General features: G+C 41.3%; 1 protein-coding gene across 1 annotated transcript in view; it reads right to left on the bottom strand.

Annotated features, from left to right (window-relative positions):
* LOC137430752 (inactive dipeptidyl peptidase 10) overlaps positions 1-18323 on the bottom strand; it is a 789411-nt gene that overhangs the window by 253691 nt on the left and 517397 nt on the right. The window contains exon 7 of the mRNA XM_078781820.1: positions 290-342. Within this exon, the coding sequence (XP_078637946.1) occupies positions 290-342 (53 nt within the window). The remainder of the gene's footprint in view (positions 1-289; positions 343-18323) is intronic.

Here is an 18323-nt window from a genome sequence, read left to right as displayed (position 1 = left end):
GAATACGAGCACAAGCCTCAAAACTTTTGTTATTCCCTTTGGAGTGAAAAAGAATATACTGTATACAAAATGCATTCCCCTTGATCTTTTTCCTCTGTAAGTCAATGTTGCTCCTTTCGTTTTTTAACTCTTCAATGAATGCTAGCTTTTAAATATAAACCAAATAAAATACTGATGCCATATCTGTGAGGAACGTTAGTGGCCCATGCACTTGGTTACATTCATTGCCAATCAGTAATTTTTACATGACATGGATATGAAAGGGAATTGGCAAAAAGGATTCACCTACCTTGTATGTAAGTTCAGGAGATTGTAAGTGGCCATGAATGAGTACTGGAACACCTGTCAACAAGCATCAGCTCAATAAAAACAGCATCAGGGAATATGAATAAATAAAGACTCGCTCTCGAGGGACTTTAAATATTTCATCAATGGACAGATTTAACAAGCCTTTAAAAAAAACTTTTCCTAATTCTCATATTATAACTCATATTTATATAACTCATATATTTATTATTAATAATAACCATTTCTTTCATGTTGAGAGGCACATAGGAGCTGCTGAGGCAGTTTGATTGGCTAAGGAGTACAATCCTGGACGGGTCGCCACTCCGATGCAGGATACTCGAATGGCTTATTACCGCAGTAAGCTGGTACTCATTTTACCGAAGGAAGACAGGCTGAGTCCACCCACCTGGTGTTATTTCAACGGCACGGCAGGGGCTCTAACTCAAAATCTTAAGATCTTAAACCATCCACCTTAACCGTTAAGCCAATACCAGACTTCTCTCATATTACCACCCACTTTCCTCCAAGTACATACTGTATATAATCAGTAGATGGCCACAAAAGGAAGATATTTTGTTGGAAGTAGGCCACTGCAAACTAGCAAACTAGTTATTAACATAACTAGCAACGGTACCTGCCCGATGGGCGGGGCTTCAATTGGGAGGCCCAAATGAAAAGGCAAAATATCAGAAATTGAAGGCTTTTAAAATTTATTTTAAACGATTTATATAAACATCCGTTAAATCATATCACACGCAAATCATCAAAATCTAAACAGTATTTGGAGAATTTCAATAAAAGCCACATCACTGTTCATATCGGGAAATATTATTCCATCGTGTTTGGAAAAACTGGAAAATTTGAAAATTGGAAAATTGGGACAAAATTGGAAAAACAATATAGCCTATTTTACTCCAGGGGTCCCAGGATTACCCACCCAAAATTTCGTTGCGATCGGTTCAGCCGTTTTTGCAGTACCTGGGAACAGACGGACCGACAGACAGACAGACAGACAGACAGACATTTGGTGAATTATAGTAAGATACATGAACTAATTCTCAGTCAATAGTTGGTGCCATTTTTCTTTACCTCAACAGTTATTTTCCATTGACTGACTGTTAATGCTGCTTCCCTCTGCCATGTCTCTGTCATGTCATGTCATGTCATGTCTATCTGTCATGGCTGCTTCCGGAAGATCCATTGCTGGTGTGACACTTGTAACATGTCATTCGATCCATATAACTTCCGCCAGCAAAGATACTGTGCGCAGCCATGTGCTGCATATAAATAACTAGAACTGCACTCAGTAGAGAGCATACCTCTGCCTGGTTGGCCATATCACTCAATGGTGAAGAATCATTAAAAAAGATTCTACTAACCGGATCCGGATCTTCGTCAAAATTGAATCGATTCTTCCTAGTCACACACACAACCTGTCCAACAAGTTTCGTCCAAATCCATCTATAACTTTTTGAGATATCCCGCAATGTAAAGTTTTTGGCCCTATCTCTCAATGGTGAAGAATCACTTGAAAATTAAATAATTCTCCTATCCGAATCCATATTCAGATCTTCACCAAAATCGAATCGATTATTCCTTGTCACACACACAACCGGTCCACCAAGGTTCGTCCAAGTCCGTCCACAACCTTTTGAGATGTCCTGCTATGCAGGCTATCGTTTCTGGCCCTATCTCCCAATGGTGAAGAATCACTTAAAAATTCTTCTAGCCGGATCCGAACCCAGATCCTCACCAAAATCTAATCGTTTCGTCCTTGTCACATACCGTACGCTACATCTCTGCCAAATTTCGTCCGAATCCGTCCACAACTTTTTGAGATACCTTGTTACAAACAAGCGGACAAACAGACAGACAGGGGTGAAAACATAACGTCCATCCACCTTTGGTGGCGTAGGTAATCATAATAATAATAATAATAAGAAGAAGAAGAAGAAGAAGAAGGTTATGTGAAAACATAACCTCCATCCACCTTTGGTGGCGAAGGTAATCATAATAATAATAATAATAATAATAATAATAAGAAGAAGAAGAAGAAGAAGAAGAAGAAGAAGAACAAGAAGAAAAAGAAGCCCCTTAGCCCTACTTTGTTTAAAACAGAAGCATGGTGGCATCTAGCAGACACTAAATCATGGTAAATTGGGAAAAAAAAGGATGAGTTGATGGCATCATGGTGGAATAAATATTTCACTCAAATCGCTGTTCACTTGTATACAGCTTATTATTCAACAAAGATTCAACATGCTTTTTCACCATCTTGACCCACCAAGGATAACTACTCCAGGTTTGGCACTCAGAATATAGTTACCACTAAAACAGTGACACCTGTGAGCCATCACATGCAATGAGTCCCTCAAACACTTTGGGTCATACAATAAAATACTGAAACCCTCTCAATATGGAAAATGCTAAAAACTTCCTACCTATTGACCTAGATTCACATTATTTATTTGAATATCCTCCATATGCCTACAATCATATAAATTTCCTTTCACGGAACTTCAACACAAGAGGAGGCCATAAGTCCCATCTAGACTGATTATAATCTACAATAATGGAATGTATTGAAGGTACAGAACACAATCAGGTGATTTTTGGTCAATGGACAGGAAGTAAATGTTGTACAGACCTCCATCATGGAAATGCCAGGTGCCAGGATGTCTTTGTGAGGTGTATTTTGTGGGGTGTTTTTCTTAAAACATTGTTTAAATTTTTTTTTGTTAAAAATTGCTTTTTTGGGTTAAAACAAATATGGCGACCGAGCCACGTGACTGATGACGTCATTATTATTATTAGTTTTTCTCCACCAATTTATTCCTAGATGACGCTCAAGAAATTTCATCTTCATCGGATGAAGTTTTGTACTTGTCGAATTATGACGTCATAATGGAGGCACTTATGACATCATCATTAACATATGTTATTCCCCATGGAGAGTTCTTTACAATGAGCCATTTCTCGATTTTTTCGATTCAGCGCTTTCAGAGATATAGAGGTGCAAATCTTTTCAGTTTTTCCAAGATGGCGCCCGTACCACATGACATATGACGTCATAATTATCATTAAAAAAATCTACAGGTGGAGTTGCACCTATGGCGAAAATTTGCAGAGAAATCGGATCAACGGTTGCGGAGAAAAGCATAGTTATTCTGTGCAGACAAACAAACAGACAGACAGATGAAAAATCGGTCAGAGACCGAGGACTTGCCGGAATGTACTTTTTTATCGGCCATTTAGGACAAATATGGCGGCTGAAACACCTGACCGATGACATCATTAACATATTTTATTCCCCACGGAGAGTTCTTTACAATGAGCCATGTCTCAATTTTTTCTGTTCAGCACTTTTGGAGATAGAGGTGCAACGTTTTTCGGATTTTCCAAGATGGTGGCCGACCACGTGACATATGACGTCATCATTAACATATTTTATTCCCCATGGAGTTCTTTACAATGAGCCATGTCTCAATTTTTTCTATTCAGCACTTTCAGAGATATGGAGGTGCAAAGTTTTTCGTTTTTTCCAAGATGGCGGCCGAACCACGTGACTGATGACATCATCATTAACATGTTTTATTCCCCATGGAGAGTTCTTTCCAATGAGCCATGTCTCAATTTTTTCTATTCAGCACTTCCGGAGATATGGAGGTGCAAAGTTTTTCGGTTTTTCCAAGATGGCGGCCGAAACACGTGACCGATGACGTTATCATTTACATATTTTATTCCCCGTGGAGAGTTCTTTACAATGAGCCATGTCTCAATTTTTTCTGTTCAGTACTTTCGGAGATATAGAGGTGCAAAGTTTTTCGGTTTTTCCAAGATGGCGGCCGAACCACGTCACCGATGACGTCATCAATTGGGCACAGTCTATTCCAGGCCAAGTCGAATATGTGTGCAAAGTTTGGCGATTCTCCGTGCAACGGTGTAGACGCAGTGCTGCAAACAGACAGACAGACAAACAGATGAAAAATCGGTCAGAGACCGAGGACTTGCCGGAATTTACTTTTTATCGGCCATTTAGGACAAATATGGCGGCCGAAACACGTGAACGATGACGTCATAATTAACATATTTTATTCCCCATGGAGAGTTCTTTACAATGAGCCATGTCTCAATTTTTTCTATTCAGCACTTTTGGAGATCTGGAGGTGCTAGGTTTTTCCAAGATGGCGGCTAAACCACGTGACCGATGACGTCATTATTACCATATTTGATTCCCCATGGAGAGTTCTTTACAATGAGCCATGTCTCAATTTTTTCTGTTGAGCAATTTTGGAGCTATAGTGGTGCAAAATTTTTCGGTTTTTCCAAGATGGCGGCCGAACCACGTGACTGATGACGTCATCATTACCATATTTGATTCCCCATGGAGAGTTCTTTACAATGAGCCATGTCTCAATTTTTTCTATTCAGCACTTTTGGAGATCTGGAGGTGCTAGGTTTTTCCAAGATGGCGGCTAAACCACGTGACCGATGACGTCATTATTAACATGTTTTATTCCCCATGGAGAGTTCTTTACAATGAGTCATGTCTCAATTTTTTCTATTCAGCACTTTCACAGATATGGAGGTGCTAGGTTTTACGGTTTTTCCAAGATGGCGGCCGAACCACGTGACCTATGACGTCATTATTAACATATTTTATTCCCCATGGAGAGTTCTTTACAATGAGTCATGTCTCAATTTTTTCTATTCAGCACTTTCAGAGATATGGTGCTAGGTTTTACGGTTTTTCCAAGATGGCGGCCGAACCACGTGACCTATGACGTCATTATTAACATATTTTATTCCCCATGGAGAGTTCTTTACAATGAGCCATGTCTCAATTTTTTCTGTTCAGCACATTTGGAGATATAGTGGTGCAAAGTTTTGCCGTTTTTCCAAGATGGCGGCCGACCACGTGACATATGACGTCATCATTAACATATTTTACTCCCCATGGAGAGTTCTTTACAATGAGCCATGTCTCAATTTTTTCTGTTCAGAACTTTTGGAGATAGAGGTGCAACGTTTTTCGGATTTTCCAAGATGGCGGCCGAACCACGTGACCGATGACGTCATAATTAACATATTTTATTCCCCATGGAGAGTTCTTTCCAATGAGCCATGTCTCAATTTTTTCTATTCAGCACCTTCGGAGATATGGAGGTGCAAAGTTTTTCGAATTTTCCAAGATGGCAGCAGAACGACGTGACTGATGACGTCATCATTAACATATTTTATTCCCCATGGAGAGTTCTTTCCAATGAGCCATGTCTCAATTTTGTCTGTTCAGCACTTTTGGAGATATAGTGGTGCAAAGTTTTGCCGTTTTTCCAAGATGGCGGCCGACCACGTGACATATGACATCATCATTAACATATTTTATTCCCCATGGAGAGTTCTTTACAATGAGCCATGTCTCAATTTTTTCTGTTCAGCACTTTTGGAGATATAGTGGTGCAAAGTTTTGCCGTTTTTCCAAGATGGCGGCCGACCACGTGACTGATGACGTCATCATTAACATATTTTATTCCCCATAGAGTTCTTTACAATGAGCCATGTCTCAATTTTTTCTGTTCAGTTCTTTCGGAGATGTAGCGGTGCAAATTTTTTCGGTTTTTCCAAGATGGCGGCCGAACCACGTGACTGATGACGTCATCATTAACATATTGTATTCCCCATGGAGAGTTCTTTACAATGAGCCATGTCTCAATTTTTCCTGTTCAGTACTTTCGGAGATATGGAGGTGCAAGGTTTTTCGGTTTTTCCAAGATGGCGGCCGAACCACGTGACCGATGACGTCATCAATTGGGCACAGTCTATTCCAGGGCAAGACCAATATGTGTGCAAAGTTTGGCGATTCTACGTGCAACGGTGTAGACGCAGTGCTGCAAACAGACAGACAAACAGACAGACAGACAGACAGACAGACAAATGAAAAATCGGTCAGAGACCGAGGACTTGCCGGAATGTACTTTTTATCGGCCATTTAGAACAAATATGGCGGCCGAACCACATGACCGATGATATCATCATTAACATATTTTATTCCCCATGGAGAGTTCTTTACAATGAGCCATGTCTCAATTTTTTCTGTTCAGCACTTTTGGAGATTTCGTGGTGCAAAGTTTTGCCGTTTTTCCAAGATGGCGGCCGACCACGTGACTGATGACGTCATCATTAACATATTTTATTCCCCATGGAGAGTTCTTTACAATGAGCCATGTCTCAATTTTTTCTGTTCAGCACTTTTGGAAATATAGTGGTGCAAAGTTTTGCCGTTTTTCCAAGATGGCGGCCGACCACGTGACATATGACGTCATCATTAACATATTTTATTCCCCATGGAGAGTTCTTTACAATGAGCCATGTCTCAATTTTTTCTGTTCAGCACTTTTGGAGATATAGTGGCGCAACGTTTTGCCGTTTTTCCAAGATGGCGACCGAACCACGTGACTGATGATGTCATCATTTACATATTTTATTCCCCATGGAGAGTTCTTTACAATGAGCCATGTCTCAATGGATGGCGGCCGAACCACGTCACCGATGACGTCATCAATTGGGCACAGTCTATTCCAGGGCAAGACCAATATGTGTGCAAAGTTTGGCGATTCTACGTGCAACGGTGTAGACGCAGTGCTGCAAACAGACAGACAGACAGACAGACAGACAAACAGATGAAAAATCTGTCAGAGACCGAGGACTTGCCGGAATGTACTTTTTTATTGGCCATTTAGGACAAATATGGCGGCCGAACCACGTGACCGATGACGTCATCATTAACATATTTTATTCCCCATGGAGAGTTCTTTTCAATGAGCCATGTCTCAATTTTTTCTATTCAGCACTTTCGGAGATGTGGAGGTTTCGGTTTTTCCAAGATGGCGGCCGAACCACGTGACATATGATGTCATCATTAACAAATTTTATTCCCCATGGAGAGGTCTTTACAATGAGCCATGTCTCAATTTTTTCCATTCTGCACTTTTGGAGATATAGTGGTGCAAAGTTTTTGCCGTTTTTCCAAGATGGCGGCCGAACCACGTGACCGATGGCATCATCATTAACATATTTTATTCCCCATGGAGAGGTCTTTACAATGAGCCATGTCTCAATTTTTTCTGTTCAGCACTTTTGGAGATATAGTGGTGCAAAGTTTTGCCGTTTTTCCAAGATGGCGGCCGATAACGTGACATATGACATCATTAACATATTTTATTCCCCATGGAGAGTTTTTTACAATGAGCCATGTCTCAATTTTTTCTGTTCAGCACTTTTCGAGATTTCGTAGTGCAAAGTTTTGCCGTTTTTCCAAGATGGCGGCCGACCACGTGACTGATGACGTCATCATTAACATATTTTATTCCCCATGTGGAGTTCTTTACAATGAGCCATGTCTCAATTTTTTCTGTTCAGCACTTTTGGCGATATAGTGGTGCAAAGTTTTGCCGTTTTTCCAAGATGGCGGCCGACCACGTGACATATGACGTCATCATTAACATATTTTATTCCCCATGGAGAGTTCTTTACAATGAGCCATGTCTCAATTTTTTCTGTTCAGCACTTTTGGAGATAGCGTGGCGCAACGTTTTGCCGTTTTTCCAAGATGGCGACCGAACCACGTGACTGATGACGTCATCATTTACATATTTTATTCCGCATGGAGAGTTCTTTACAATGAGCCATGTCTCAATTTTTTCTGTTCAGTACTTTCGGAGATATAGAGGTGCAACGTTTTTCAGTTTTTCCAAGATGGCGGCCGAACCACGTCACCGATGACGTCATCAATTGGGCACAGTCTATTCCAGGGCAAGACCAATATGTGTGCAAAGTTTGGCGATTCTACGTGCAACGGTGTAGACGCAGTGCTGCAAACAGACAGACAAACAGACAGACAGACAGACAGACAGACAAACAAACGAACAGATCAACATACTTGCCGGAATCTTTTCCGGCAAGTAACAAACGAACAGATCAACATACTTGCCGGAATTTTTTCCGGCAAGTAACAAACAGACAAACAGACAGATGAAAATCGGTCAGAGACCGAGGACTTGCCGGAATTTACTTTTTTATCGGCCATTTAGGACAAATATGGCGGCCGAACCACGTGACCGATGATGTCATCATGAACATATTTTATTCCCCATGGAGAGTTCTTTACAATGAGCCATGTCTCAATTTTTTATATTGAGCACTTTGGGAGATATGGAGGTGGTAGGTTTTTCGGTTTTTCCAAGATGGCGGCCGAACCACGTGACCTATGACGTCATCATTAACATATTTTATTCCCCATGGAGAGTTCTTTACAATGAGTCACATCTCAATTTTTTCTATTCAGCACTTTGGGAGATATGGAGGTGGTAGGTTTTTCGGTTTTTCCAAGATGGCGGCCAAACTACGTAACTGATGACGTCATCATTAACACATTTTATTCCCCATCAAGAGTTCTTTACAATGAGCCATGTCTCAATTTTTTCTATTCAGTACTTTCAGAGATATGGAGGTGCAAAGTTTTTAGGTTTTTCCAAGATGGCGGCCGAACCACGTGACTGATGACGTCATCATTAACATATTTTATTCCCCATGGCGAGTTCTTTACAATGAGCCATGTCTCAATTTTTTATGTTCAGCACTTTCGGAGATATAGAGTTGCAAACTTTTTCCAAGATGGCGGCCGAACCACGTGACCAATGACGTCATCACTAACATTTTATTCCCCATGGAGAGTACTTTACAATGGGCTCAATTTTTTCTGTTCAGCACTTTTGGAGATATAGTGGTGCAAAATTTTGCCATTTTCCAAGATGGCGGCCGACCACGTGACTGATGACGTCATCATTAACATATTTTATTCCCCATGGAGAGTTCTTTACAATGAGCCATGTCTCAATTTTTTCTGTTCAGTACTTTCGGAGATATAGAGGTGCAAAGTTTTTCGGTTTTTCCAAGATGGCGGCCGAACCACGTCACCGATGACGTCATCAATTGGGCACAGTCTATTCCAGGGCAAGACCAATATGTGTGCAAAGTTTGGCGATTCTCCGTGCAACGGTGTAGACGCAGTGCTGCAAACAGACAGACAAACAGACAGACAGACAGACAGACAGACAAACAAACGAACAGATCAACATACTTGCCGGAATCTTTTCCGGCAAGTAACAAACAGACAGATGAAAAATCGGTCAGAGACCGAGGACTTGCCGGAATGTACTTTTTTATCGGCCATTTAGGACAAATATGGCGGCCGAACCATGTGACCGATGACGTCATCATTAACATATATTATTCCCCATGGAGAGTTCTTTACAATGAGTCATGTCTCAATTTTTTCTATTCAGCACTTTCGGAGATATGGAGGTGCTAGGTTTTTCCAAGATGGCGGCTAACCCACGTGACCGATGACGTCATCATTAACAACTTTTATTCCCCATGGAGAGTTCTTTACAATGAGCCATGTCTCAATTTTTTCTGTTCAGCACTTTTGGAGACATAGTGGTGCAAATTTTTTGCCGTTTTTCCAAGATGGCGGCCGACCACGTGACATATGACATCATCATTTACACATTTTATTCCCCATCAAGAGTTCTTTACAATGAGCCATGTCTCAATTTTTTCTATTCAGTACTTTCAGAGATATGGAGGTGCAAAGTTTTTAGGTTTTTCCAAGATGGCGGCCGAACCACGTGACTGATGACGTCATCATTAACATATTTTATTCCCCATGGCGAGTTCTTTACAATGAGCCATGTCTCAATTTTTTATGTTCAGCACTTTCGGAGATATAGAGTTGCAAACTTTTTCCAAGATGGCGGCCGAACCACGTGACCAATGACGTCATCACTAACATTTTATTCCCCATGGAGAGTACTTTACAATGGGCTCAATTTTTTCTGTTCAGCACTTTTGGAGATATAGTGGTGCAAAATTTTGCCATTTTCCAAGATGGCGGCCGACCACGTGACTGATGACGTCATCATTAACATATTTTATTCCCCATGGAGAGTTCTTTACAATGAGCCATGTCTCAATTTTTTCTGTTCAGTACTTTCGGAGATATAGAGGTGCAAAGTTTTTCGGTTTTTCCAAGATGGCGGCCGAACCACGTCACCGATGACGTCATCAATTGGGCACAGTCTATTCCAGGGCAAGACCAATATGTGTGCAAAGTTTGGCGATTCTCCGTGCAACGGTGTAGACGCAGTGCTGCAAACAGACAGACAAACAGACAGACAGACAGACAGACAGACAAATGAAAAATCGGTCAGAGACCGAGGACTTGCCGGAATGTACTTTTTTATCGGCCATTTAGGACAAATATGGCGGCCGAACCACGTGACCGATGACATCATCATTAACATATTTTATTCCCCATGGAGTTCTTTACAATGAGCCATGTCTCAATTTTTTCTATTCAGCACTTTCGGAGATATGGAGGTGCTAGGTTTTTCGGTTTTTCCAAGATGGCAGCCGAACCACGTGACCTATGATGTCATTATTAACATATTTTATTCCCCATGGAGAGTTCTTTACAATGAGCCATGTCTCAATTTTTTCTATTCAGCACTTTCGGAGATATGGAGGTGCTACGTTTTTCGGTTTTTCCAAGATGGCAGCCGAACCACGTGACCTATGATGTCATTATTAACATATTTTATTCCCCATGGAGAGTTCTTTACAATGAGCCATGTCTCAATTTTTTCTATTCAGCACTTTCGGAGATATGGAGGTGCTACGTTTTTCGGTTTTTCCAAGATGGCAGCCGAACCACGTGACCTATGATGTCATTATTAACATATTTTATTCCCCATGGAGAGTTCTTTACAATGAGCCATGTCTCAATTTTTTCTATTCAGCACTTTCAGAGATATGGAGGTGCACAATTTTTCGGTTTTTCCAAGATGGCGGCCGAACCACGTGACATATGACGTCATCATTAACATATTTTATTCCCCATTGAGAGTTCTTTACAATGAGCCATGTCTCAATTTTTTCCATTCTGCACTTTTGGAGATATAGTGGTGCAAAGTTTTCCCATTTTTCCAAGATGGCGGCCGAACCACGTGACCGATGGCGTCATCATTAACATATTTTATTCCCCATGGAGAGTTCTTTACAATGAGCCATGTCTCAATTTTTTCTGTTCAGCACTTTTGGAGATATAGTGGCGCAACGATTTGCCGTTTTTCCAAGATGGCGGCCGACCACGTGACTGATGACGTCATCATTAACATATTTTATTCCCCATGGAGAGTTCTTTACAATGAGCCATGTCTCAATTATTTCTGTTCAGCACTTTTGGAGATATAGTGGTGCAAAGTTTTGCCGTTTTTCCAAGATGGCGGCCGACCACGTGACCGATGGCGTCATCATTAACATATTTTATTCCCCATGGAGAGTTCTTTACAATGAGCCATGTCTCAATTTTTTCTGTTCAGCACTTTTGGAGATTTTGTGGTGCAAAGTTTTGCCGTTTTTCCAAGATGGCGGCCGACCACGTGACTGATGACGTCATCATTAACATATTTTATTCCCCATGGAGAGTTCTTTACAATGAGCCATGTCTCAATTATTTCTGTTCAGCACTTTTGGAGATATAGTGGTGCAAAGTTTTGCCGTTTTTCCAAGATGGCGGCCGACCACGTGACATATGACGTCATCATTAACATATTTTATTCCCCATGGAGAGTTCTTTCCAATGAGCCATGTCTCAATTTTTTCTGTTCAGCACTTTTGGAGATAGAGTGGCGCAACGATTTGCCGTTTTTCCAAGATGGCGACCGAACCACGTGACTGATGACGTCATCATTTACATATTTTATTCCCCATGGAGAGTTCTTTACAATGAGCCATGTCTCAATTTTTTCTGTTCAGTACTTTCGGAGATATAGAGGTGCAAATTTATTCTGTTTTTCCAAGATGGCGGCCGAACCACGTCACCGATGACGTCATCATTGGGGCACAGTATATTAGAGGGCAAGACCATTATGTGTGCAAAGTTTGGCGATTCTCCGTGCAACGGTGTAGACGCAGTGCTGCAAACAGACAAACAGACAGACAAACAGACAGACAAACAGACAAACAGACAAACAGACAAATGAAAAATCGGTCAGAGACCGAGGACTTGCCGGAATGTACTTTTTTGTTGTCCATTTCGGACAAATATGGCGGCCGAACCACGTGACCGATGACGTCATCATTAACATATTTTATTCCCCATGGAGAGTTCTTTCCAATGAGCCATGTCTCAATTTTTTCTATTCAGCACTTTCGGAGATATAGAGGTGCAAATTTATTCGGTTTATCCAAGATGGCGGCCGAACCACGTCACTGATGACGTCATCATTTACATATTTTATTCCCCATGGAGAGTTCTTTACAATGAGCCATGTCTCAATTTTTTCTGTTCAGCACTTTTGGAGATATAGTGGTGCAAATTTTTGCCGTTTTTCCAAGATGGCGGCCGACCACGTGACATATGACGTCATCATTAACATATTTTATTCCCCATGGAGAGTTCTTTACAATGAGCCATGTCTCAATTTTTTCTGTTCAGTACTTTCGGAGATATAGAGGTGCAAATTTATTCGGTTTATCCAAGATGGCGGCCGAACCACGTCACTGATGACGTCATCATTGAGGCACAGTATATTAGAGGGCAAGACCATTATGTGTGCAAAGTTTGGCGATTCTCCGTGCAACGGTGTAGACGCAGTGCTGCAAACAGACAAACAGACAGATGAAAAATCGGTCAGAGACCGAGGACTTGCCGGAATGTACTTTTTTATCGGCCATTTAGGACAAATATGGCGGCTGAACCACGTGACCGATGACGTCATCATTAACATATTTTATTCCCCATGGAGAGTTCTTTACAATGAGCCATGTCTCAATTTTTTCTGTTCAGCACTTTTGGAAATATAGTGGTGCAAAGTTTTGCCGTTTTTCCAAGATGGCGGCCGACCACGTGACATATGACATCATCATTAACATATTTTATTCCCCATGGAGAGTTCTTTACAATGAGCCATGTCTCAATTTTTTCTATTCAGCACTTTCGGAGATATGGAGGTGCTAAGTTTTTCGGTTTTTCCAAGATGGCGGCCGAACCACGTCACCGATGACGTCATCAATTGGGCACAGTCTATTCCAGGGCAAGACCAATATGTGTGCAAAGTTTGGCGATTCTACGTGCAACGGTGTAGACGCAGTGCTGCAAACAGACAGACAGACAGACAGACAAACAGACAGACAGACAAACAGACAAACGAACAGATCAACATACTTGCTGGAAAAATTTTCCGGCAAGTAATGAAAAATCGGTCAGAGACCGAAGACTTGCCGGAATGTACTTTTTTATCGGCCATTTAGGACAAATATGGCGGCCGAACAACGTGACCGATGACGTTATCATTAACATATTTTATTCCCCATGGAGAGTTCTTTACAATGAGCCATGCCTCAATTTTTTCTATTCAGGACTTTTGGAGATGTGGAGGTGCAGAGTTTTTCGGTTTTTCCAAGATGGCGGCCGAACCACGTGACCGATGACATCATCATTAACATATTTTATTCCCCATGGAGAGTTCTTTACAATGAGCCATGTCTCAATTTTTTCTATTCAGCACTTTCGGAGATATGGAGGTGCTAAGTTTTTCGGTTTTTCCAAGATGGCGGCCGACCACGTGACTGATGACGTCATCATTAACATATTTTATTCCCCATGGAGAGTTCTTTACAATGAGCCATGTCTCAATTTTTTCTGTTCAGCACTTTTGGAGATATAGTGGTGCAAAATTTTGCCGTTTTTCCAAGATGGCGGCCGACCACGTGACATATGACGTCATCATTAACATATTTTATTCCCCATGGAGAGTTCTTCACAATGAGCCATGTCTCAATTTTTTCTGTTCAGCACTTTTGGAGTTATAGTGGCGCAACGTTTTGCCGTTTTTCCAAGATGGCGACCGAACCACGTGATGGATGACGTCATCATTTATATATTTTATTCCCCATGGAGAGTTCTTTACAATGAGCCATGTCTCAATTTTTTCTGTTGAGCACTTTCGGAGATATGGAGGTGCAACGTTTTTCGGTTTTTCCAAGATGGCGGCCGAACCACGTCACCGATGACGTCATCAATTGGGCACAATATATTAGAGGGCAAGACAAATACGTGTGCAAAGTTTGGCGATTCTCCGTGCAACGGTGTAGACGTAGTGCTGCAAACAGACAAACAGACAGATGAAAAATCGGTCAGAGACCGAGGACTTGCCGGAATGTACTTTTTTATCGGCCATTTAGGACAAATATGGCGGCCGAACCACGTGACCGATGACGTCATCATTAACATATTTTATTCCCCATGGAGAGTTCTTTACAATGAGCCATACCTCAATTTTTTCTCTTCAGGACTTTTGGAGATGTGGAGGTGCAGAGTTTTTCGGTTTTTCCAAGATGGCGGCCGAACCACGTGACTGATGACGTCATCATTAACATATTTTATTCCCCATGGAGAGTTCTTTACAATGAGCCATGTTTCAATTTTTTCTGTTCAGCACTTTTGGAGATATAGTGGTGCAAAGTTTTGCCGTTTTTACAAGATGGCGGCCGAACCACGTGACTGATGACGTCATCATTAACATATTTTATTCCCCATGGAGAGTTCTTTCCAATGAGCCATGTCTCAATTTTATCTGTTCAGCACTTTTGGAGATATAGTGGTGCAAAGTTTTGCCGTTTTTCCAAGATGGCCGCCGACCACGTGACATATGACGTCATCATTAACATATTTTATTCCCCATGGAGAGTTCTTTACAATGAGCCATGTCTCAATTTTTTCTGTTCAGCACTTTTGGAGATATAGTGGTGCAAAGTTTTGCTGTTTTTCCAAGATGGTGGCCGACCACGTGACATATGACGTCATCATTAACATATTTTATTCCCCATGGAGAGTTCTTTACAATGAGCCATGTCTCAATTTTTTCTGTTCAGCACTTTTGGAGATATAGTGGTGCAAAGTTTTGCTGTTTTTCCAAGATGGTGGCCGACCACGTGACATATGACGTCATCATTAACATATTTTATTCCCCATGGAGAGTTCTTTACAATGAGCCATGTCTCAATTTTTTCTGTTCAGTACTTTCGGAGATATAGAGGTGCAAATTTATTCGGTTTTTCCAAGATGGCGGCCGAAACACGTCACCGATGACGTCATCATTGAGGCACAGTATATTAGAGGGCAAGACCATTATGTGTGCAAAGTTTGGCGATTCTCCGTGCAACGGTGTAGACGCAGTGCTGCAAACAGACAAACAGACAGACAAACAGACAAACAGACAAACAGACAAACAAACGAACAGATCAACATACTTGCCGGAAAATTTTTCCGGCAAGTAACAAACGAACAGATCAACATACTTGCCGGAAAATTTTTCCGGCAAGTAACAAACGAACAGATCAACATACTTGCCGGAATCTTTTCCGGCAAGTAACAAACAGACAGATGAAAAATCGGTCAGAGACCGAGGACTTGCCGGAATGTACTTTTTTATCGGCCATTTAGGACAAATATGGCGGCCGAACCATGTGACCGATGACGTCATCATTAACATATATTATTCCCCATGGAGAGTTCTTTACAATGAGTCATGTCTCAATTTTTTCTATTCAGCACTTTCGGAGATATGGAGGTGCTAGGTTTTTCCAAGATGGCGGCTAACCCACGTGACCGATGACGTCATTATTAACATATTTTATTCCCCATGGAGAGTTCATTACAATGAGCCATGTCTCAATTTTTTCTATTCAGCATTTTCGGAGATATGGAGGTGCTAGGTTTTTCCAAGATGGCGGCTAAACCACGTGACCGATGACGTCATTATTAACATATTTTATTCCCCATGGAGAGTTCTTTACAATGAGTCATGTCTCAATTTTTTCTATTCAGCACTTTCAGAGATATGGAGGTGCTAGGTTTTTCGGTTTTTCCAAGATGGCGGCCGAACCACGTGACATATGACGTCATCATTAACAAATTTTATTCCCCATGGAGAGTTCTTTACAATGAGCCATGTCTCAATTTTTTCTGTTCAGCACTTTTGGAGACATAGTGGTGCAAATTTTTTGCCGTTTTTCCAAGATGGCGGCCGACCACGTGACATATGACATCATCATTTACATATTTTATTCCCCATGGAGAGTTCTTTACAATGAGCCATGTCGCAATTTTTTCTGTTCAGCACTTTCGGAGATATAGAGGTGCAAAGTTTTTCCAAGATGGCGGCCGAACCACGTGACTGATGACGTCATCATTAACATATTTGATTCCCCATGGAGAGTTCTTTACAATGAGCCATGTCTCAATTTTTTCTGTTCAGTACTTTTGGAGATATGGAGGTGCAAATTTTTTCGGTTTTTCCAAGATGGCGGCCGAACCACGCGACTGATGACGTCATCATTAACATGTTTTATTCCCCATGGAGAGTTCTTCACAATGAGCCATGTCTCAATTTTTTCTGTTCAGCACTTTGAGATATCGAGGTGCAATTTTTTTCGGTTTTTCCAAGATGGCGGCCGAACCACGTCACCGATGACGTCATCAATTGGGCACAGTCTATTCCAGGGCAAGACCAATATATGTGCAAAGTTTGGCGATTCTCCGTGCAACGGTGTAGACGCAGTGCTGCAAACAGACAGACAGACAGATGAAAAATCGGTCAGAGACCGAGGACTTGCCGGAATGTACTTTTTTATCGGCCATTTAGGACAAATATGGCGGCCAAACCACGTGACCGATGAAGTCATCATTACTTGTTTTCTAAACTAATTTATTCCTTGATGATGCTCAAGAAATTTCATCTTGATCGGATGAAGTTTTGTACTTGGCGAATTATGACGTCATAATGGAGGAACCTATGACATCATCATTAACATATTTTATTCCCCATGGAGAGTTCTTTACAATGAGTCATGTCTCAATTTTTTCTATTCAGCACTTTTGGAGATATAGTGGTGCAAAGTTTTGCCGTTTTTCCAAGATGGCGGCCGACCACGTGACATATGACATCATCGTTAACATATTTTATTCCCCATGGAGAGTTCTTTACAATGAGCCATGTCTCAATTTTTTCTGTTCAGGACTTTTGGAGATTTTGTGGTGCAAAGTTTTGCCGTTTTTCCAAGATGGCGGCCGACCACGTGACTGATGACGTCATCATTAACATATTTTATTCCCCATGGAGAGTTCTTTACAATGAGCCATGTCTCAATTTTTTCTGTTCAGCACTTTTGGAGATATAGTGGTGCAAAGTTTTGCCGTTTTTCCAAGATGGCGGCCAACCACGTGACATATGACGTCATCATTAACATATTTTATTCCCCATGGAGAGTTCTTTACAATGAGCCATGTCTCAATTTTTTCTGTTCAGCACGTTTGGAGATATAGTGGCGCAACGTTTTGCCGTTTTTCCAAGATGGCGACCGAACCACGTGACTGATGACGTCATCATTTACATATTTTATTCCCCATGGAGAGTTCTTTACAATGAGCCATGTCTCAATTTTTTCTGTTCAGTACTTTCGGAGATATAGAGGTGCAAAGTTTTTCGGTTTTTCCAAGATGGCGGCCGAACCACGTCACCGATGACGTCATCAATTGGGCACAGTCTATTCCAGGGCAAGACCAATATGTGTGCAAAGTTTGGCGATTCTACGTGCAACGGTGTAGACGCAGTGCTGCAAACAGACAGACAGACAAACAGACAGACAGACAGACAGACAGATGAAAAATCGGTCAGAGACCGAGGACTTGCCGGAATGTACTTTTTTATCGGCCATTTAGGACAAATATGGCGGCCAAACCACGTGACCGATGAAGTCATCATTACTTGTTTTCTAAACTAATTTATTCCTTGATGATGCTCAAGAAATTTCATCTTGATCGGATGAAGTTTTGTACTTGGCGAATTATGACGTCATAATGGAGGAACCTATGACATCATCATTAACATATTTTATTCCCCATGGAGAGT

This window comes from Myxine glutinosa, chromosome 7 (assembly GCF_964187855.1).
Source record: "Myxine glutinosa chromosome 7, kmMyxGlut1.1, whole genome shotgun sequence".
Classification (NCBI taxonomy): Eukaryota; Metazoa; Chordata; class Myxini; order Myxiniformes; family Myxinidae; genus Myxine; species Myxine glutinosa.
The sequence above is the reverse complement of the archived record's forward strand: the minus strand, read 5'-3'. Positions and strand labels throughout refer to the sequence as shown.